We start from the raw sequence: 18740 nt of genomic DNA, 5'->3' as shown, positions 1-18740 counted from the left end.
CTGGAGGCTATGAGTTATGGAAGGATACAATAGACCTTAAATCAGTTTGGGGTTCGAAGGCCTGGCAGGTACAAGGCACTGAGGCTCTGCACCGTGCATGTCTCATCCCGAATCATATGCTGTTTCTGAATGAAACAATTTCCCAGACCACATGCTTTGGATTGGCTACTTCTAAAAAATTAAATGCTCCTTCTTTCCCGGAGTTGGAGGAATATGATGGTTGGAGTAATTTTACTCAGTTGTCCATTAGAGACTTACAGACTCTACTCCTTAATTCCTCCTTTAACATTTCCAGTGTGAATCCTAAGGGTTGGCTGCTTTGGCACCGTAGTGCTGATTCTTGCCAACATAGATTTTTGAATTTAACTGACGGTTTTAAAAATGTTAGATCTGATCCCCGTTTTGACTTAGGTCATACCGTCACCTCGTATTCTGTAGGCAAATTGTGTCAAAACTGGCTGAAACATTCAACTTTACCTGCAGTTAAGAATCACCTTTCTAAACTAAATGCAGAAGTGGACTTGAATGATTTCATTAAAGGCCCGGCTAGTGGCAGGTCGAAAAGGTGGTTATATGGGGTTTACAATGAAATTTGGAAGCTATCACAGATTGAGGCTGCTACACGCCTTAGAGCTATTGATCAAGCAAATCTTGAGAAAGTGCTTGCAGTTGTTGACAATAGCATTAATGTGCTTTCCTCTAGAATTTATACTTTGGATAATATTGTGTCGTCAGTCTTCGATATTGTACATGATGAAGTGTCAATATTATACCATGGTCAAAATCAATTACGATCAATCATGCAGTTTGCATGGACCCTTCAAACACTAAAAATGGGTAAAGTTCCCTGGGGGTACATGAACGTTTCTTCTTTATTTGCACCGTTTAATTTGACTGACAAACAACGCTTACTTTCAATGCGTGATGCTTCCTTTTCTATGTCACATATTGAAAGGTTAGAATCTTTACCTTTTTCCGTGGCTGAAGCCACTGCTGCAACGTGGCTTATCCACGGTTTAATAACGCTGCCTTTTGCTTTATATAAGTTTTCAAATTGCATGAAATATGTACCAATAGGTCGTTCTGAACCTTTAGGTAGCGGTTTCCTTCATGAAGTCTGGTCACTCCCATACACATACAGATGTTTTAAGGATGACCAGGAAGTTTATCTAACAGGGGAGGAGTGCACTGAGACGCCAGATCATTCTTTAATGTGTAGACACATACAGTTACACGGTTCATGCAACAAGGACCGACCCAATATGGCTTGCGTTTTACAAGGCACGCCAGTTCCTGCTATCATCCCCACGTTTAAATTATTAGAGAATGGTAGTTATTTGATGCTCAATAATGAAAACTGTTGTGGGTTGATTAAAGGTATAGCTTTCATAGTTACAGTAAGTGAGCGGGTTATTTGCTGCAGAAATGTGCTTTATCCTCCCACACGTGAACATAGGGAGTCTTCCATCTGGCCACAGATACCAACCTTGGGAGCAGAATTCAGCGGCATGGCAAGAATAAGGGCTCTTTTGTCCCAGAAAGAGGTGGCCTTGAGCTCGGCCCGTGAAACTTTCGTGCTTCACATTGCAAACACCCGTACAGAGGTTCAGGCTCTTTTGAATACTGATTTGCCTCTGCATTTCGGAGCTATGGTTCGAACTATCTTTAACGCATCCTCCACAAAAGGCCTTGCACATTTTTTTAAAGTTGTTAGCAGTGGTCTCGTGACTTCATTTGAAAAGATTTTTGGAGTCGTCCCTGCTTTCTTCCATTCTATTTTTTCATCCTTGTTTGGAGGGTTCCCGTTTTTACTTGCATTAGCGGCTGGCGCACTAGTGTTTTTTTGTCTTTTTAAATATGGATGTCCTTCCTGTGCAAGACCCCGCGCAACAGCTACTGACGCGGTTTCGCAACCGCATGCTTGAATATTATGGCACACTGCCGCTGGCGACTTTGAGCACGGCATATGGATTATCTTTTCGATTCTCCTACTTCACCTGTGTCCAGCCTGTATTTAACTGCCTGACCTGTGATTTCCATTGGGCCATTGATTTGTGTCTCTGCGGACCGGTTTCTCCTGACGTCGATTTTAATCAGCTGATGAGTCCTATCATTGCTCACGAGTTGGTTTGTTCTGACGAGAGGATTATGGCCTTAGCAGTGGCGCATGGACTAATGGGTCCCTGGGATATATTGTCTGCAGCACAGACTTTCTTGGAACAAAGTTTTCTTGAAAACCCACCGAGCTGTCCTCTGATGGTTATAGAGGATCCGGTGCTTGGAGAACATGTATGTTCCTTTCATCTTTTAAATTGGATGGCTGAACTATTTTCGGATGAGGACAGTGATTACCTATTAGAGGCTGTTGCTGCTTACTTTTCATATACAGTTTTATCATAGACACTGCCTCGGATTGACGTGCTGATCAATAGCATTTCATTGATTTTATTGACTTATTTGTCAAGAACTTTTTATTTTCTTTGCCTATTGGCTTGAGCCACGTTATATTTTTGGGCTATTTTTTAGCATTACTTTTTAAAGTTTAGTTTTGATTCATTCTCGCTTACTGTTGAGTTCTGCTCTCATGTGATGGTGCTTCTGTTATCAAATTTAGTCCGTTCTCGGATCATGGGGGGTGTCATATAGCTCCTGTATATCCTTATATCGTGTTAAGTTAGCATAGGTACATTTGAGGTTTAAACGCCATTTTTCTTTCTTGCAACTTCTGCACACGACACTTAATTGTTGACTTAGCTTTCAACCTAGTAGTTTGCAGTGGTTTATGTGAGAATAATATGTTATTGCTCTGATATCAGCTTTGCTTAATAAACTATGTCTGCACGAAGAGTGCTGAAGTTTCAGGAACAACACGATATGGAATTGTTATGAGGTCTGATCTCTACGCCTTCATAGTCATAACACAAGTGCAGCCTTTGCCAACTCTGGTTTCAGGCGGGATTGATATTGCTTTGCACGAGGCACATAGAACACACTTGATGCGGTGCACATGCAGAGAGAGCTGGTGTATGCTGATGTGATTCCTTCATGCTAGGACACTAAGGTATGGGCCCGCCCTAAAACAACCCAAAGAGACCTTCTTAGATAATAATATAATATATGTGTTAGGGTGGATGAGATATAAGTGTGGTTAACTCTTATTCATTACAGTATGTTAACATGCTGTCACCATTCGCTTTTTATGTCTTAGTAACTATGCTGGTAATTTTGCTACTGATAATAAGTATACTCGTATTATCTAAGATACTGCACCTGAGAAGACGGCATTAGTAAATAAACATTTCAAATGCACATGTGTCTTCTTTACTCCATGTTCTGGTTTGTAATGATAATATAACGAAAGAGTGTTCATGAGTTCCACGTACCCTGAGGTACAGTAAGTTCGTGTTCTGGTTTGTCTAAACATTGGGAGTTTGATATGTCCAATGAGACACTGTAGCTAGCTCGGTAAGGGGTGAGTTGGGTACTAAGGTGAGTTTTGGGACACCCTAATTCGCCGAGTTTCCACTCCTCTGTGCACAGTTCTGTGTGAGAACAGAAACCCTGCGACAGTATGTCACTCAGTCAATCGTGCATGTTTCGTTTCAACAGAGTTGTAGAGAAATAGAGACGGGCGTTTTAAATAAAAAGGTTTATTGAACAGTCTTCTTTCTCATACAAGAAAAGTGAACTGCTACAATCGTAATGCAGACTGCAAAATATAATGCGCACAGCGAGAATAGTATTATAAAATAATACTGTAAAAGCAGTGTATGGTTTCTAAGCCATATAAAAATACATAAATAAATATACACGCTAAAGTACTCAACTTGTGCTTCTAAAATACGCCTACCCCAATGTACCTAACCTAAGTCTACTATGCGGGAAGAAGTATTGTGTAGCGTAGGTTTAGTTTTTCTTTGCCAAGGATCTACCAAAGGTTTCTCTAGGTTCTAATCAGTTTCATACCTTAGTTAGAATGAAGGAGATCTGGTATCTCAGTCTCGGGACTCAATTTCCCAACACCGCGCAAGGGGAGCTTGGAAACACTGGAGCTGGATTCTCTGCAGGAGAAGGGCAGCCTCTTGATCAGTGCGTCAGCTGGAGAGTTGGCTACCTTCAGCACTTGCTGTAGCGAGCTGCGTCGGGCAAGTAGATAGTCGAACTGCTCCGAACCACCGTGTCTTGCTAGAGCAAGTGAAGGTATATTTGTACCTTGAAGGTGTTTAGGAATGCCATAGTTTGACGTAAAGTCGGGCATATGAACGCCAGGAAAGAAACCCTAGGGAATAGTTGTTCTTTGCAAAGTACATGAGTTCTTGGACAAATCAATATTCAAGCAAGGGGAAGTTCCCTAACTGCTTAAGCCGATTTTCCAAGAAATCCTTGTGACGTTTGGTACGGGTGGAAGTAGCCATGCCTGTATTTGAGTAGCATGGGCTATGCCTAAATAAGGGCTTGATTTCTATGCCTATATAAGGGCAACGTGAATTGTACCTATATAAGGGCATGAATCGGGAAAATTCACTCGGAGCTCTAAACGCCACACAACAATGGCATCAGTCTAGGTCAGGAGAATTTTTTCTCAGAAGTACTCCTGAACATCGAGAGATGGCTTTGGCCGACTACGCGTTCGTCGTCGGCATCATGGTCGCCGAAATGACGTAGCAGTGCCTACTTAGAGGCTGCCCCTGCATGCTGACATCAGTTCTGACATGACTTTCCATGGCAGAAGCGCAGAGCCATGAAAGACACTGACCACTGGTACGCTACAACTAGGGTCCTATAAGGAAGCCCCTATCCCTAGAAGTCAGTTCGCAGAGCGGGGAGGATGGGTGGGGTGTTGGGGAATCTATAACTAACCTAGGTCTCTTACAGATACATCGTCACCGAAGGTAAGTAACTGGTTCATCTAACAGAGACAGTTAGTCATAGATTTCTTACCTTAGAATAGATATCCAAACAATAACAACCCTGGAGGAGGGTCTGCAAACAAAGCTCACACCAGAAAGTCCTGGAGGACAGAACGGGCAAAATAGTCGCCCTCCGGACTTGGCTGTCCAGGCAGTAATGTCTGGTAAACGTGTGCATAGATGCCCACGTTGTCGCCTGGAAGATGTCAAGGAGTGGGACTCCACATGCCAATGCCCTAGTTGCTGCCGTAGCCCTAGTGGAATGAGCACACAGCCCCACTGGAGGTTCCTTTTTCGCTAAAGTGTAACAGATTTTGATACAAAGGACAACCCATCGGGAGATGGGGAGCTTTTGGACAGTCCGACCTTTCTTGGCATCCACATAGCCAAAGAAGAGTTGAATACCCACCTGGAAATCTTTGGTGCAATCAAGGTAAAAATACAGCACATGTTTCGGGTCCAGTCGGTGGAGTCTCTTTTTCTCCTTGGAAGAGTGAAGAGGAGTGAAAAAGGTGGGCAAAGTGATCGTTTATCCAATGTGAAAAGGTGTAACCACTTTAGGAAGGAACAAGGGTCTCGTCCTAAGCACCACTTTGTCCAGATGCACAGAGAAGAAAGGCGGCTTAGAAGAAAGAGCCTGAAGCTCGCTCACTCTGTGAGCAGAGGGGATGGCAACAAGAAAAGCAGTTTTCAGGGTAAAGAGCATGACAGTTGTGAAGAGCCTAGAAGGGAGCACACATAAGATAAGTTAAAACGAAAATCGCGTCCCACTGGGGCATTATGAAAGCAAATGGAGGAAAGATGAATAATGCCCTTAAAATATCTGTTTACAATAGGGGACTTGAACAAAGTGGGCTAATCTTGTAGACAAAGGAAAGCAGAAATAGCTACAAGATAGCCTTTTAGAGTACCCAGAGCAGAGCCCTGCTGAGCCAAAGAAAGGATGAACAAAAGAACTCCAGAAAGGGCAGAGAGGGGATCCACAGCCTTTACTGGGCACCATGCCACAAACGTATTCCATAGACAGGCTTATAGAGTTTTCATGGAGAGACGCCTGGCTGCCTAGATGACGGTACAGACTTCAGGAGGAAGGTCGAAATCTGTCAACTGTCGCAGTTCAATCTCCACCCAAGGGGGTGGAGGCTGGACAGTTTCTGGTGGAGGACCGTCCCCTGCTGCTGTGACAGAAGATCCTCCTGAAGAGGCAGTCTGATCAGAGGATAGATGGCCAAATGCTCAAGAGCTCAGGGTACCAGACTCTTCGTGCCCAGTCCGGAGCCACAAGAATTACTTGGGCCCAGTCGCGCTTGATCTTCTTCAGCACTCTGGGTAGAAGTGATACAGGCGGAAAGGCGTACAGGAGGCCGCAACTCCACTCGCGACAAAAAGCATCGCTGAGCGAATGCCGCCAGGAAACGCCAAAGCGCAGAACAGCGGACATTGCACATTTTCTTCGGTGGCGCACTGATCTAATGAAGGCCCTCCCCACTGCTGAAAAAGACCTTGCACCACCTCCGAATGAAGGTGCCATTCGGGATGCACAAGTTACTACTTGTGTAACGATATATCTGTAAGAGACATTAGTTAGTGATAGATTCCTTACCGCCCCACCCATCCCCCCGTTCTGTTCTGATTTCTAGGGTTAAGGTCATCCCTTTCAGGGTCCTAGTTTCATGGCACCAGTGGTCAGTTTCTTGCATGGCTCAGCATTCCTGGCATGAAAAGTTGAGTACAGAACGGACATCAGCGCTCATGGGTGGCACATAAGTAGTCCCCATGAAGTCATCTCGGCACCTACGACGCCAGCGACGGACGCGGGGCCGCACATCGCCACCTTCCGACGAGCAGGGGTACTGCTGACGAAAACTTTCCGGGTTCAGTCTGATGCCTGGGGATATTCGAAGGTAAGGAATCTATCACTAACTGATGTCTCGTTACACAAATAGTAACTTGTGCATCTGAAAGAGACACGTTAGTGATAGATTCCTTACCTGAGAATAGATACCCCAGCAGTACCAACCCCGGTGGTGGGTCTGCAAACAAAGATCACACCAGAAAGTCACGGAGAACAGAACAGCCAAAGTAGATGTCTCTCTGGACTTGGCTGTCCAGGCAGTAATGCTTGGTAAACATGTGCAGCGAGACCCACGTAGTTGCCTGACAGATGTCCTGCAAGGGGATGCCGCGTCCCAAGGCAGTAGTGGCTGCTGTTGCCCTGATAGAATGGGCACGCAGCCCCACAGGAGGCTCCTTCTTAGCCAATAAGTAACAGGCTTTGATGCAGAGAACGACCCACTGAGAGATTGTCCATTTGTGCACGGCACAACATTTTTTGGTGCCCACGTAGGAAACAAAAAGTTGATCATCCACCCGGAACTGTTGTGTGCGCTTAATATAGAACGAGAGCGTACATTTGGGTTCCAGACGGTGGAGCCCCCCTTCCTCTTTTGAAGGATGCAGAGGCGGGAAGAGGGTGGGCAAAGGGATGGTCTGTGGAATGTGAAAATATGCGTCCTGCAAGTCCAACGCTACCATCCAGTCTCCAGGGTCGAGGGCAGTCAAGACCTGAGCCAGAGTCAACATCTTGAACTTCTCCTTCCGGAGTAAGCGATTGATGTCCCTGAGGTCCAAGATGGGGCGCAAGCCCGCTTTGTCCTTCTTGGGGACCAGAAAATAGTGGGAATAACAACCATGACCTACTCCCGGACCAGGAACGTGCTCGATGGCCCCCTTGGCCAAGAGGGCCGTAAAGTCCTGTTAGAGAAGCGCAAAGTGATCCACCGACATGCGGTGGAACTGAGGTGGCATGGCCTTGTAGACTCGAAGGGGAGGGAGTAGCCCCTCCAGATGAGCTGCAACACCCACTTGTCGGAAGTGACAGAACGCCAATGGGGAAGGTGATGGCGAATCCTGCCACCCACAGGCGTGGGATGCGACCTGAAGCTCAGACTAGGAAGGCTTCGAGGTGGACGTTGCAGGGGCGGACTAAACCGCATGCCAGAACCACCACGGAGGCCGCCTCGCCCACGGGCCCGCTGAGTCTGGTTCTGTGGTCCTAGACTCTTTCTGACTTGAAATCTAATCTATACCAATAAATGAGTATACAAATATTTTAGGCACATGAAGATATAAGCAATAACGTTAAAGGCCACTTCCAAATGATTGATCTTGATCAATTTATTCAGTCATGATGGGTTTTTTCAAAATCAAATTACATCAGAAATTCAAAGGCATGATATACGTTTTGTTATGTCCACAAGGTTATCATCAAGGAGAAGGGGGGTGTGTGAAAGTTAGTGCTCATGTGAAGAATAGAAAAGAAAGGAAAATTGGGTTACATCAAGAGGGTAATTCAAATAAATCATAGCATAAGGGATCAAGCATAGATTGAATGGTCTCCCTTTAGAAATTCAGGCCTACCCCTGTATACACAATCAAGTACAGTACATTTCCTTAATCGGTGTAGGGGGTCAATGTAGGGAGTAGACCTATTCAGGGGTGTCGACATTTCGACCCTAATGCAAAAGGGTGAGTAGGGTCTTCTGCTGTGGGTCTCAATGCACACAGTCTGGTGAGTAACCAAGGATTTGCTTCATCGTCCAACAAGTGTCAATCCTGTAGATTCATCAAGTCATGGGAACGCTTTATAAGCACTGCTGTGTGGAGGAGCGGCGTGAGAATGTCTGGGCTATTGTCAATTAGGTTCGTTTATCTTAGCAGTGAAGGTCTTCTCCGTGAAAAACAACGTGCCGCATTACTCAGCGAGGCAGACGGAAGCGGCACATTGTTTTTCACAGAGAAGATCTTCACTGCCAAGATAAACAATTCTAAAGGAGATTCACAAGCTAAGGAATCGGTTTTAAAAAGCATCTTTGAGAAGAGCACTGTATTGTTATCTCTGCTTTAGATACTTTCCACACGAGGACAGTAAATATATCATTCTGCAATTTGTTAGATTGCAAATCCTTCCACACAAAAAGTCAGGAGCAAAAAGTTGCCATCACTCAGAAAATGCATCAACATTTTGTGTCAAACTTTCTCACTAAGAAATTGTAATTTTCTGAATTTCAACTTGTGAGGGATGCATCTGGCATTCATAGCCCTATTGCTTTTGCTTCAAATGTGTGGTTACACACTGCAACGTTACTCTTAGAAAAGTGAAGGTGCAAAGAAAAATCTATATGAAGGGGAAACCTAATAATCATATGTCAGTACTCAATTCAGCTGAAGTACCTGAATTTGCTGCTCTTTCTTCTCAGAGTTTGGAATTAACAGCAAACATCCTAATGTAAAAGCTGGCAGATTTAACTGTGCATACTGCCTTGCAATTCCAATTAGGTCCAAATCAACTAAAACAGGACATCTGTAACAAAAAATAATAACCATAATTACAAAACAGCAAGGAATAAGAACAAGTATGCATATGGAGTTTGAAAATAACCCAAGGGAATGCAAACAAGAGTGACAGCATGCATCTCATGTGGAACAGAATGCTCTTTAAATCAGAAGAATGATCTATAAACACATCAATCGTAGCCACCCGTTCTTATTTTAGAATGGCCTCAAGTATGAAGGGGCAATGTGTCAGTGATCAGTTAATCTTCTGGTTTCAAGGAGTGGATGAAAATCTAAGTAGAAGAGTGGAAATGTGATTTTTTAATGCTTCAACATGGGTTTTGGAAGAACATCGCTGGTCGCTTTGTGACCATATGCACTAACGCCAAGTGGAGTGGTAGCAGCTTTGGTCCTGGTGGAATGGGCCTCAGTCCTTCTGGAAGCTGCATCTTGGCTAGTATGTAGCATATCCTAATGCAGAGGACTATCCAAGTGGACAAAGTCCTTTTCTGCACTGTCTTGTCTTTCTTAGCCTCAGTGAACACCGCAAAGTAAAAACTGCTTACCTATAGAACAACTTACTTATCTTCAGTAACGATGTATCTGTAAGAGAAATACATTAGTCAGAGATTCTTTACCTTAGAATTACCCCCAGGCATCAGACTGGATCTGGAGAATTTTTCTGTAGCAGTACCCCTGAGTGTCGGTAGGTGGCGTCGGTCGACGCCACGTCCGTCATCAGTGTCACCAGGATGACGTTGCGGTGTCTACTTAGATGCCGCCCCTGCGCGCTGACGTCCATTCTGACACGACTTTCCATGCCAGAAGCGCAGAGCCATGCAAGACACTGACCACTGGTGCACATAACTAGGGCCCTGGAAGGGAGTCCCTATCCCTAGAAGTCAGTTTGCAGAACGGGGAGGATGGGTGGGGCGGTAAGGAATCTATAAATAATGTATGTCTTTTACAGATACATTGTTACCAAAGGTAAGTAACTCATCCATCTGAAAGACTATTAGTTCTAGATTCCTTACCTTAGAATAGATACCCCAGCAATGCCAACCCCGGAGAAGGGTCAGCGAACTAAGTTCACAACAAAAAGTTCTGTAGAACAGAACGGCCAAAAAAGCCGTCTCTCTGGACTTGGCTATCCAAGCAGTAATATTTTGTGAACGTGTGCAGGGATGCCCACTTGGCTGCCTGGCAGATGTCAAGCAGCGGAACTCCAGGTCGAAAAGCAGTAAAGGCTGCCGTGGTCCTACTAGAGTGGGCGCGCAGTCCTACTGGAGGTTGCTTTTTTGCCTAAGAATAGCAAATCTTAATGCATAGGACAACCCATCGAGAGATGGTACATTTTTGCACGTTAGACCTTTCTTGGTGCCCCCATAACCCACAAAGAGTTGATCGTCCACCCGGAAATCTTTTGTGCGGTCAAGGTAGAAGGACAGCGCACGTTCCAGACGGTGGAGTCTCTCCTCCTCTTTGGAGGGGTACATAGGCGAGAATAAGGTGGGCAATGTGGTCTGACCTATGTGGAAAAAGGTAACCACTTTTGGCAGAAAAGTGAGCCTAGTGCGAAGGACCACTTTGTCCGGATGAACTGCAAGAAAAGGAGGCTTAAAAGAAAAAGCCTGAAGCTCACTCATCCTGCGTGCAGAGGTGATGGCAAGCAGGAAAACGGTCTTCAAAGTGAGAAGAGGACAATTATGTAGTAGCTCGAAGGGAGCACACATAAGGTAAGTAAGGACAAGATTCAAGTCCCAGTGGGGAGATGAGAAGAACAAGTTACTTACCTTCGGTAACGATATATCTGTAAGAAACATAGGTTAGTTATAGATTCCTTACCTTAGAATTACCCCCAGGTGTCAGACTGGATCCAGAAGGTTTTTAATCAGCAGTACCTCTGCATGTCGAAAGGTGGCGTTTGTAGGCTCTGCGTTTGTCGTTGGTGTCGTGGACGCCGGGATGACGTAGTGGTAGTTATTTAGACGCCGCCCTCGCGCACTGACGTCAGTTCGGTACATGACCTTCCAAGCCAGAAGCGCAGAGCCATACAAGACACTGACCACTGGTGCACAAAACTAGGGCCCTGAAAGCAAATCCTTAACACTAGAAGTCAATTCGCAGAACGGGGAGGATGGTTGGGACAGTAAGGAACTAACCTGTTTCTTACAGATATATCGTTACCGAAGGTAAGCAACATGATCATCTGAAATTAACAGTTAGTTATAGATGCCTTACCTTAGAATAGATACCTGAGCAATACCAACCCCAGGGGTGAGTCTGCGAACCAAGTTCACACCAGAAAATCCTGGAGAACCGAACGGCCAAAGAAGCAGTCTCTCCGGACTTGGCTGTCCAGGCAGTAGTGTCTGGTGAACATGTGCAGCGACACCCACATAGCTGCCTGACAGTGGTAGCTGCTGTCGCCTTGGTGGAATGGGCAGGTAGCCCTACATGAGGCTCCTTCTTTGCCAAGGAGTAGCAAGCCTCAATGCCCAAAACAACCCATCTATAGATGGTCTGTTTGTGCATGGCCCGACCTTTTTTGGTGCCGATGTAGCCAACAAAGAGCTGGTCTTCCACCCGGAATTGCTTTGTGCGAAATAAAATGAAAGCGCACGTTTTGGAACCAGATGGTGCGAGCCTCTCTTCCTCTTTGGAGGGATGCAGAGGCGGAAAGAAGGTGGGCAAAGTGACCACTTTGGGAAGGAAGGATGGACGTGTTCTGAGGACAACCTTGTCCGGATGGACAGTCAGAAAAGGAGGCTTTGAAGAAAAAGCTTGGAGGTCACTCACCCTGTGTGCAGAGGTGATGGCCACCAGAAAGGCAGTTTTTAAAGTCAGAAGCCTGAGGGCACAGTTATGTAGCAGCTCAAAGGGAGCGCACATAAACGTAAGAACCAAGTTCAAATCCAACTGGGGCATTACGAAGGGAACAGGAGGAAAAAGATGAGTAATTCCCTTAAGGAATCGATTTACAACAGGGGACTTAAAAAGAGAAGGCTGATCAGGAAGCCTAAGAAAGGGTGAAATGGGCGAATGGTAGCCCTTAATAATGTACATAGCAGAGCTTGGTTGGGCCAAAGAAAGGAGGAACAAGAGATACTCAGATAGAGGGATCCATAGCCTTTGCTGCGCACCATGCCACAAATCAGTTCCATCTACAGGCGTATATCGTCTTAGTGGAGGGAAGGCTGGCTGCCAAGATAACTTCAGACTTTGGGAGACAGGTCAAACAACATCAACTGCTGCCACTCAATCTCCACGCAAGGAGGTGGAGGCTGGACAGGTTCGGGTGGAGGACCGTCCCCTGCTCCTCCGACAGAAGTTCCTCCCGAAGAGGCAGTTTGATCAGAGGATTGGTGGCAAAGTATAGCAGCTTGGGATCCCAGACTCTTTGTGCCCAATCCAGAGCCACAAGAATGACTTGGGGCCAGTCGCGCCTGATCTTCTTCAGCACTCTAGGAAGAAGTGGCATAGATGGAAAGGTGTATAGAAGACTGCAACTCCGCTCGCCGAGCAAGTGTCGCCTTGGCAATTCAAACGCGCAGAATTGCTAACATTGCGCGTTCTCTTTGGAGGCGAATAGATCTAACCAAGGCTCTCCCCACTGTTGATAGAGTCCTTGTACCACCTCTGAGTGAAGACGCCACTCGTGATCCATCATGCACCTGTGGCAGAGTTGGTCCGCCCTGGTGTTGAGGGAACCTGTCAGGTGTTGAACCACCAAGGATATGCCCTGATGTTCCAGCCATGTCCAGAGGTGGAGGGCCTCTTGACATAGGGTCCACAACCCAACCCCGCCTTGTTTTCTGCAGTACCACATGCAGGGCTCGACAAATCCGAAAAATGGTACTAGTCCTGCAGGTCTAGTACCATGGAAAATCCCCTCGACCTGACTCCAACCCACTTGACCTCCGTCTCTAAAAACGGAGCAAAAGTGACAAGATAACATGATTTAAAGGCATGTTTATTGCTCATTTCCTTTGTGAGCAATAAAAATGCCTTTAAATCGTGTTATCTTGTCACTTTTGCTCTGTTTTTAAAGACGGAAGACAAAAGTTAGTTTGATTTCCTACTCGCCAGAAAGGGCGAGTAGGACCTAAAAATAGCTCGTCCTCATCCATTCTCCCTCGCAAATGCGAGCAGGCAAGTGGATTTGTCGAGCCCTGACATGGTGGTAGTGTTGTCCATGAAGACCTGCACTACTCTTCCCCGGACAGAGGGAAGGAATGCTTTGAGTGAAAGACGAATCGCCAACAGCTCCAGAAGGTGGATGTGGAGCCTGGACTCCGCCGGAGACCAAAGGCCTCTGATCTCTCTCTCCCCCACATCCCAGGAGGGACGCATCCATCAACACTAAACTCGAAACTGCTCTGAATCCAGAACCGCTCCGATGTAAAGGAGCTTTTGAGAGGGGCACAGGTGTGACTTTGGCACGTTGATGGAGAACCCCAGTGAGTGCAGGAGGTCTGCCGTAGTCTGAAGGTGGGAGACGACTTTCTGGGGCAAGCCCGTCTTCAACAACCAATCGTCGAGATACGAGAAGACTGAAACCCCTAATCTGCGCAGATGAGCTGCGACCACCACCATCACTTTCGTGAACACCCGTGGTGCGCTGGTAAGGCCGAAGGGGAGCACAGTAAACTGAACATGCTTGTGGCCTACCGTGAACTGCAGGTAACGCCGGCAGGACGGGGATGTGGAAATATGCGTCCTGCAAGTCCAACGCTAACATCCAGTCTTCTGGGTCCAGGACAGCTAGGACCTGAGCCAAAGTCAGCATCTTGAACATCTCCTTCCAGAGTAAGCCGTTGACGCTCCGTAGGTCCAAGATAGGGCGTAGGCCTCCTTTGCCCTTCCTGGGTACCAGAAAGTAGTGGGAATAGCAACCACGTCCTACTTCTGGCCCAGGAAAGCGTTGGACGGCTCCCTTGGCCAAGAGGGCCGTAACTTCCTCCTGGAGAAGTCGCAAGCGATTCCCCGACGTGCAGTGGTGCTGCGGTGGCATGGCTGGAGGGGTCGCCTCGAAGGGGAGGGAGTAGCTCCTTCAGACGATTTGCAGCACCCAGCTGTCCGATGTGATCAAGCGCCAGTGAAGGAGGTGATGGCGAACCCTGTCCTCCACTGGCTTCGAATGGGCCTGAAAATTCGGACTAGGAGGATTTTGAGGCAGATGCTGCGGGGAGAGTGTGGGCTGACCTTGCCAGTGTCCCCCGGGACCGCCACGGCGGTTACCACGTCCACAACCACGTTGAGGTTGCTTCTGCGGCCTGTGGCTAGCTGGACGTGAGGGGGCGCCCCTTCCTTGGCCACGAAAGGAACGAAAGAACAAGTTACTTACCTTCTGTAACGCTTTTTCTGGTAGATACTATATCTGCCTGTGGATTCCTCACCTTGTGAATATCCCCCTTGCGCCAGCAACGTTCGGAAATTTTCTTCGTAGTACGCCGACGTCACAGGAGCACGGCATCGCGCGCGACTCCGTCTGACGTCACCGACCCCATATCAGGCCCACGCCGGAGTGATGACGTCAGTTCCGCCCTTTTTTCCGTGCCTTCGAGGCACACGGACGGACCAACGACAGCAAATATGCAAATATACAATGTACACAGTACACATAGAACTAAATCAATAGTATAAACATATATACAGAAAAACCAGGTATAGCAGAGTGGACAACGGGGAGGCGGGTGGGTCAGTGAGGAATCCACAGGCAGATATAGTATCTACCAGAAAAAGCGTTACCGAAGGTAAGTAACTTGTTCTTCTGATAGATACATCTGCCGTGTGGATTCCTCACCTTGTGAATAGATTCCCACAGCAGTCCCCACTCCCGGAGGAGGGTGCCCACTCTGCTACACCAGGAAGTCTTGGAGGACAGAGCGCGCGAAGTGGCCATCCCTCCTCACCTCGGTATCCAAGCAGTAATGCTTCGCGAAAGTGTGGAGGGAGGCCCAAGTCGCGGCCTTGCAAATATCCTCAACAGGTACACCCCTAGACAAAGCAGATGTTGCAGACTTTGCTCTAGTAGAATGTGCTCTAATACCCTCAGGAGGGTCCTTACCAGCAAGAGAGTAGCAGATCTTGATGCACAGGATTATCCACCTGGAAAGTGTGCGCTTGTGCACCGCTCTGCCCTTCTTGCAGCCAGCAAAACCAACAAACAGCTGGTCATCCATCCGGAAGTCTTTAGTCCTGTCCAGATAGAACGACACCGCCCTCTTAGGGTCCAGACGGTGCAGTCTCTCTTCCTCCTTAGACGGGTGAGGGGGAGGATAGAAGGTAGGAAGGGTAATGGACTGCCCAAGATGGAAAGGAGTCACCACCTTAGGCAGAAAAGCAGCCCTGGTCCTGAGAACCATCCTTTCAGCATGAATGGTCAGGAATGGGGGTTTGGAACTTAGAGCTTGAAGCTCACTTACCCTCCTTGCCGAGGTGATTGCAACGAGGAAGATCGTTTTAAAAGAGAGAAGCCTCAATGGACACTTATGCAAGGGCTCGAAGGGAGAACCCATTAAGAAGGTCAGCACAAGATTCAAATCCCAATGAGGAACAACAAAAGGAGTAGGAGGGAACATATTTATGAGACCCCTCAAGAATCTCAAAACCACCGGAGATTTAAAGAGAGATGGCTGATCCGGCAAACATAGAAATGCCGATAAGGCAGAAAGATACCCCTTGACCGTGGCCACAGCCAAACCTTGCTGCGCCAGATAAAGGGCAAATTGTAAAATATTAGACAAATGAGCCTTCAAAGGGTCAACATCTCTCTCCCTGCACCAAGAAACAAATTTTGACCACCTATAGGAGTAAATGGACTTAGTGGTGTCACGCCTGGCAGAAAGAATGACATCCACCACCTCGTGAGGGAGAGAAAAAGAACTCAAGTTGCCCCGTTCAATCTCCAGGCATGAAGGTGTAATGTCTGGAGGTGGGGGTGTAAAACCTGCCCCTCCATCTGAGAGAGGAGGTCTGCCCTGTGAGGGAGACGGAGCGGCGGGTGAGAGGAGACTTGGGTACATTTATCGAAAAACCCAACCTGTGTAACAACTGAGTTGTCTCCTGCAGATGATGGAGCACCATCTCCGGCGACTCTGCTTTGATCAGCCAGTCGTCTAGATAAGGGAATACAGGAATCCCCGACCTTCTGAGATGCGCAGCCACCACTGCCATCACCTTGGTGAAGACTCGAGGCGCAGTAGTAAGTCCAAAGGGAAGGACCGCAAACTGGTAGTGTTGCGATCCCACCGTAAAACGGAGATACCTCCTGTGCGACTTCAGGATTGGGATGTGAAAATACGCATCCTGCAAGTCGATCGACACCATCCAGTCTTCTTCCATCAGCGCCAGAAGAACCTGAGCAAGGGTGAGCATTTTGAACTTCTCCTGTTTGAGATAGAGGTTCAAAATCCTGAGATCCAGGATAGGCCGAAGCCTGCCATCCTTCTTGGGAATCAAGAAATACCGGGAGTAGCACCCTTGACCCCTCTCCTGCTCTGGAACCACCTCTATCGCACCCTTTCGAAACAGTGCCAGGACTTCCTCCTGCAGGAGAAGCAGGTGGTCCTCCGAACAATAACCTTGGCAAGGAGGGTAATTGGGAGGGAATTCCTGAAAAGGAAGTGCATACCCATTCTCTACGAGATTGAGAACCCAAAGATCTGATGTAACCGATTCCCAATCTCGTAGAAAATGAGTAAGCCGACCCCCTACTGTCCCTACATGATCCAGAATGGTGGATCTAGGGCTGCTTTGCTGATGCGGGTGGGGGTTGGGCATTATTGGAGGAAGTGGAGGAAGAGGAGACTTGACGTCCACGTCCACGACCCCTCTGTTTACCTCTATAGGATCTATATAGAGGGTTTTGCTGCGGTTGCTGTTGTTGGCCTTGCTTGAAGGGACGAAAAGAAGATCTGCCAAATCCTTTGAACTTTTTAGTCGTCGACCCTCTCATCTGCAGACCCAAAGATCTAGCGGTGGCACGGCTGTCCTTAAACCATTCCAAGGCTACATCAGCCTTCTTACCGAAAAGGCCAGTTCCATCAAAGGGTAAGTCCAGCAATGTAGATTGCACATCCGCAGAGAAATCTGAAGACTTTAGCCATGCGGCTCTCCTGGTCGCAATGGATGAACCCATAATTCTAGCAACAGAATCCACAGTGTCCATACCGCTTTGAATGACCATGCGGGCAGCAGCCTGAGTGTCAGAGACAACCTCATTAAAGTTCTTCTTATCATCCTCAGGAAGTTTTGATGATAATTGCTTCACTGAGTCCATTAGCGCATGCACGTATCTACCTAAAAGGCAAGTAGCATTTGATGATTTAAGAGCCATGCTCCCAGAAGAGAAAGTCTTCTTCGCAGACAGATCTAATTTTTTAGACTCTTTGTCAGCTGGCACTTGAGGGAAGGAGCCAGCAGCCCTATTAGAGCAAGCCGCCTGAACCACAAGACTTTCCGGAGATGGATGCGTAGAAAGAAATGCAGGGTCATCAGGAGCCACCCTATAGCGTCTTGCAATAACTCTTGAAACTGCAGGAGCAGATAAGGGCTTCTTCCAAATCTCCTTTATTGGATCCGTCAAGGCATCAGTAAATGGCAGTGTAGGTTCCACAATTGAAGAAGGAGAATGTAAGACTTCAGTGAGGATGTTGGGTTTGTACTCCACTGTGGGCAGCTTTAAATTAAGAAGGTCAGCAGCCTTCCTAATGACCACGTGATAGGGTGCCACGTCCCTAGATGGAGCATCAGAAGCTGAAGGCAGAACCCACTCAGGAGAGAGTTCTAGACCACTAGCATCCCGAAGTTCATCAAAATCATCGTCATGATCAGGAAGCTCGCCTTCTTCCACATCAGAACTCTCATAATCTTTTTGTTCAAGAAGGCGCTGAGCTCTTCGCCTCGACCACTCCAATCGAATCGACGTCGACGGATCCGGTAACGACTCCGACGGAGCCGGTTCCGACGTCGATCGAGGAGCCGGAGCTGGACGAGAGTCATGAACAGGTGTGGTACCTCGATCTCGACTGCGAGGTCGATCCGGAGTCGGCGAAGCCGCATGCGGAGTCGAAGACCTCGGTGGAGCCGTACCGAGCCATGGTGGAAGAGGCGCCGGCATGAATGGCATAAATGGAGCTGGGGCATACGACTGAGGAATACCCAGATTGTATGATAATGGACCCATGGGACCAACAGGTGCTCCAGTGGGGTACATTGCCCTGGAATATACTCCGAACATTGCATTTAAAAAATGCGAGGGATCCTGTCCAGGACCAGGAAAGGGAGGGTACAGACCTACCGGATCCAATGGAGGTCGCCCCGACACACCCTCACTCTGACCTTCCGGATCCGCAGGAGTCTCCGCTGGAGTCGGTTCTTGAGGAATCACTTCTTCTTCCTCTTCATGTTCCGAGGACATCGGATCCGGATCCGGCTCCGGGGCAGGAGAACCTTCTTTCGATAAAGCAGGAGAAGGAGAGACAAAGTCTT

At 47.4% G+C, this 18740-nt stretch overlaps 1 protein-coding gene across 2 annotated transcripts in view; it reads right to left on the bottom strand.

Annotated features, from left to right (window-relative positions):
* KNTC1 (kinetochore associated 1) overlaps nt 1-18740 on the bottom strand; it is a 913665-nt gene that overhangs the window by 101332 nt on the left and 793593 nt on the right. For both annotated transcript variants that reach the window (XM_078667574.1, XM_078667573.1), the window contains exon 60: nt 9144-9273. In XM_078667574.1, coding sequence (XP_078523700.1) covers nt 9144-9273 — 130 coding nt within the window. The remainder of the gene's footprint in view (nt 1-9143; nt 9274-18740) is intronic.

This window comes from Lissotriton helveticus, chromosome 11 (assembly GCF_964261635.1).
Source record: "Lissotriton helveticus chromosome 11, aLisHel1.1, whole genome shotgun sequence".
In the NCBI taxonomy this organism is placed as follows: Eukaryota; Metazoa; Chordata; class Amphibia; order Caudata; family Salamandridae; genus Lissotriton; species Lissotriton helveticus.
This window is presented reverse-complemented; position numbering and strand designations above follow the sequence as displayed.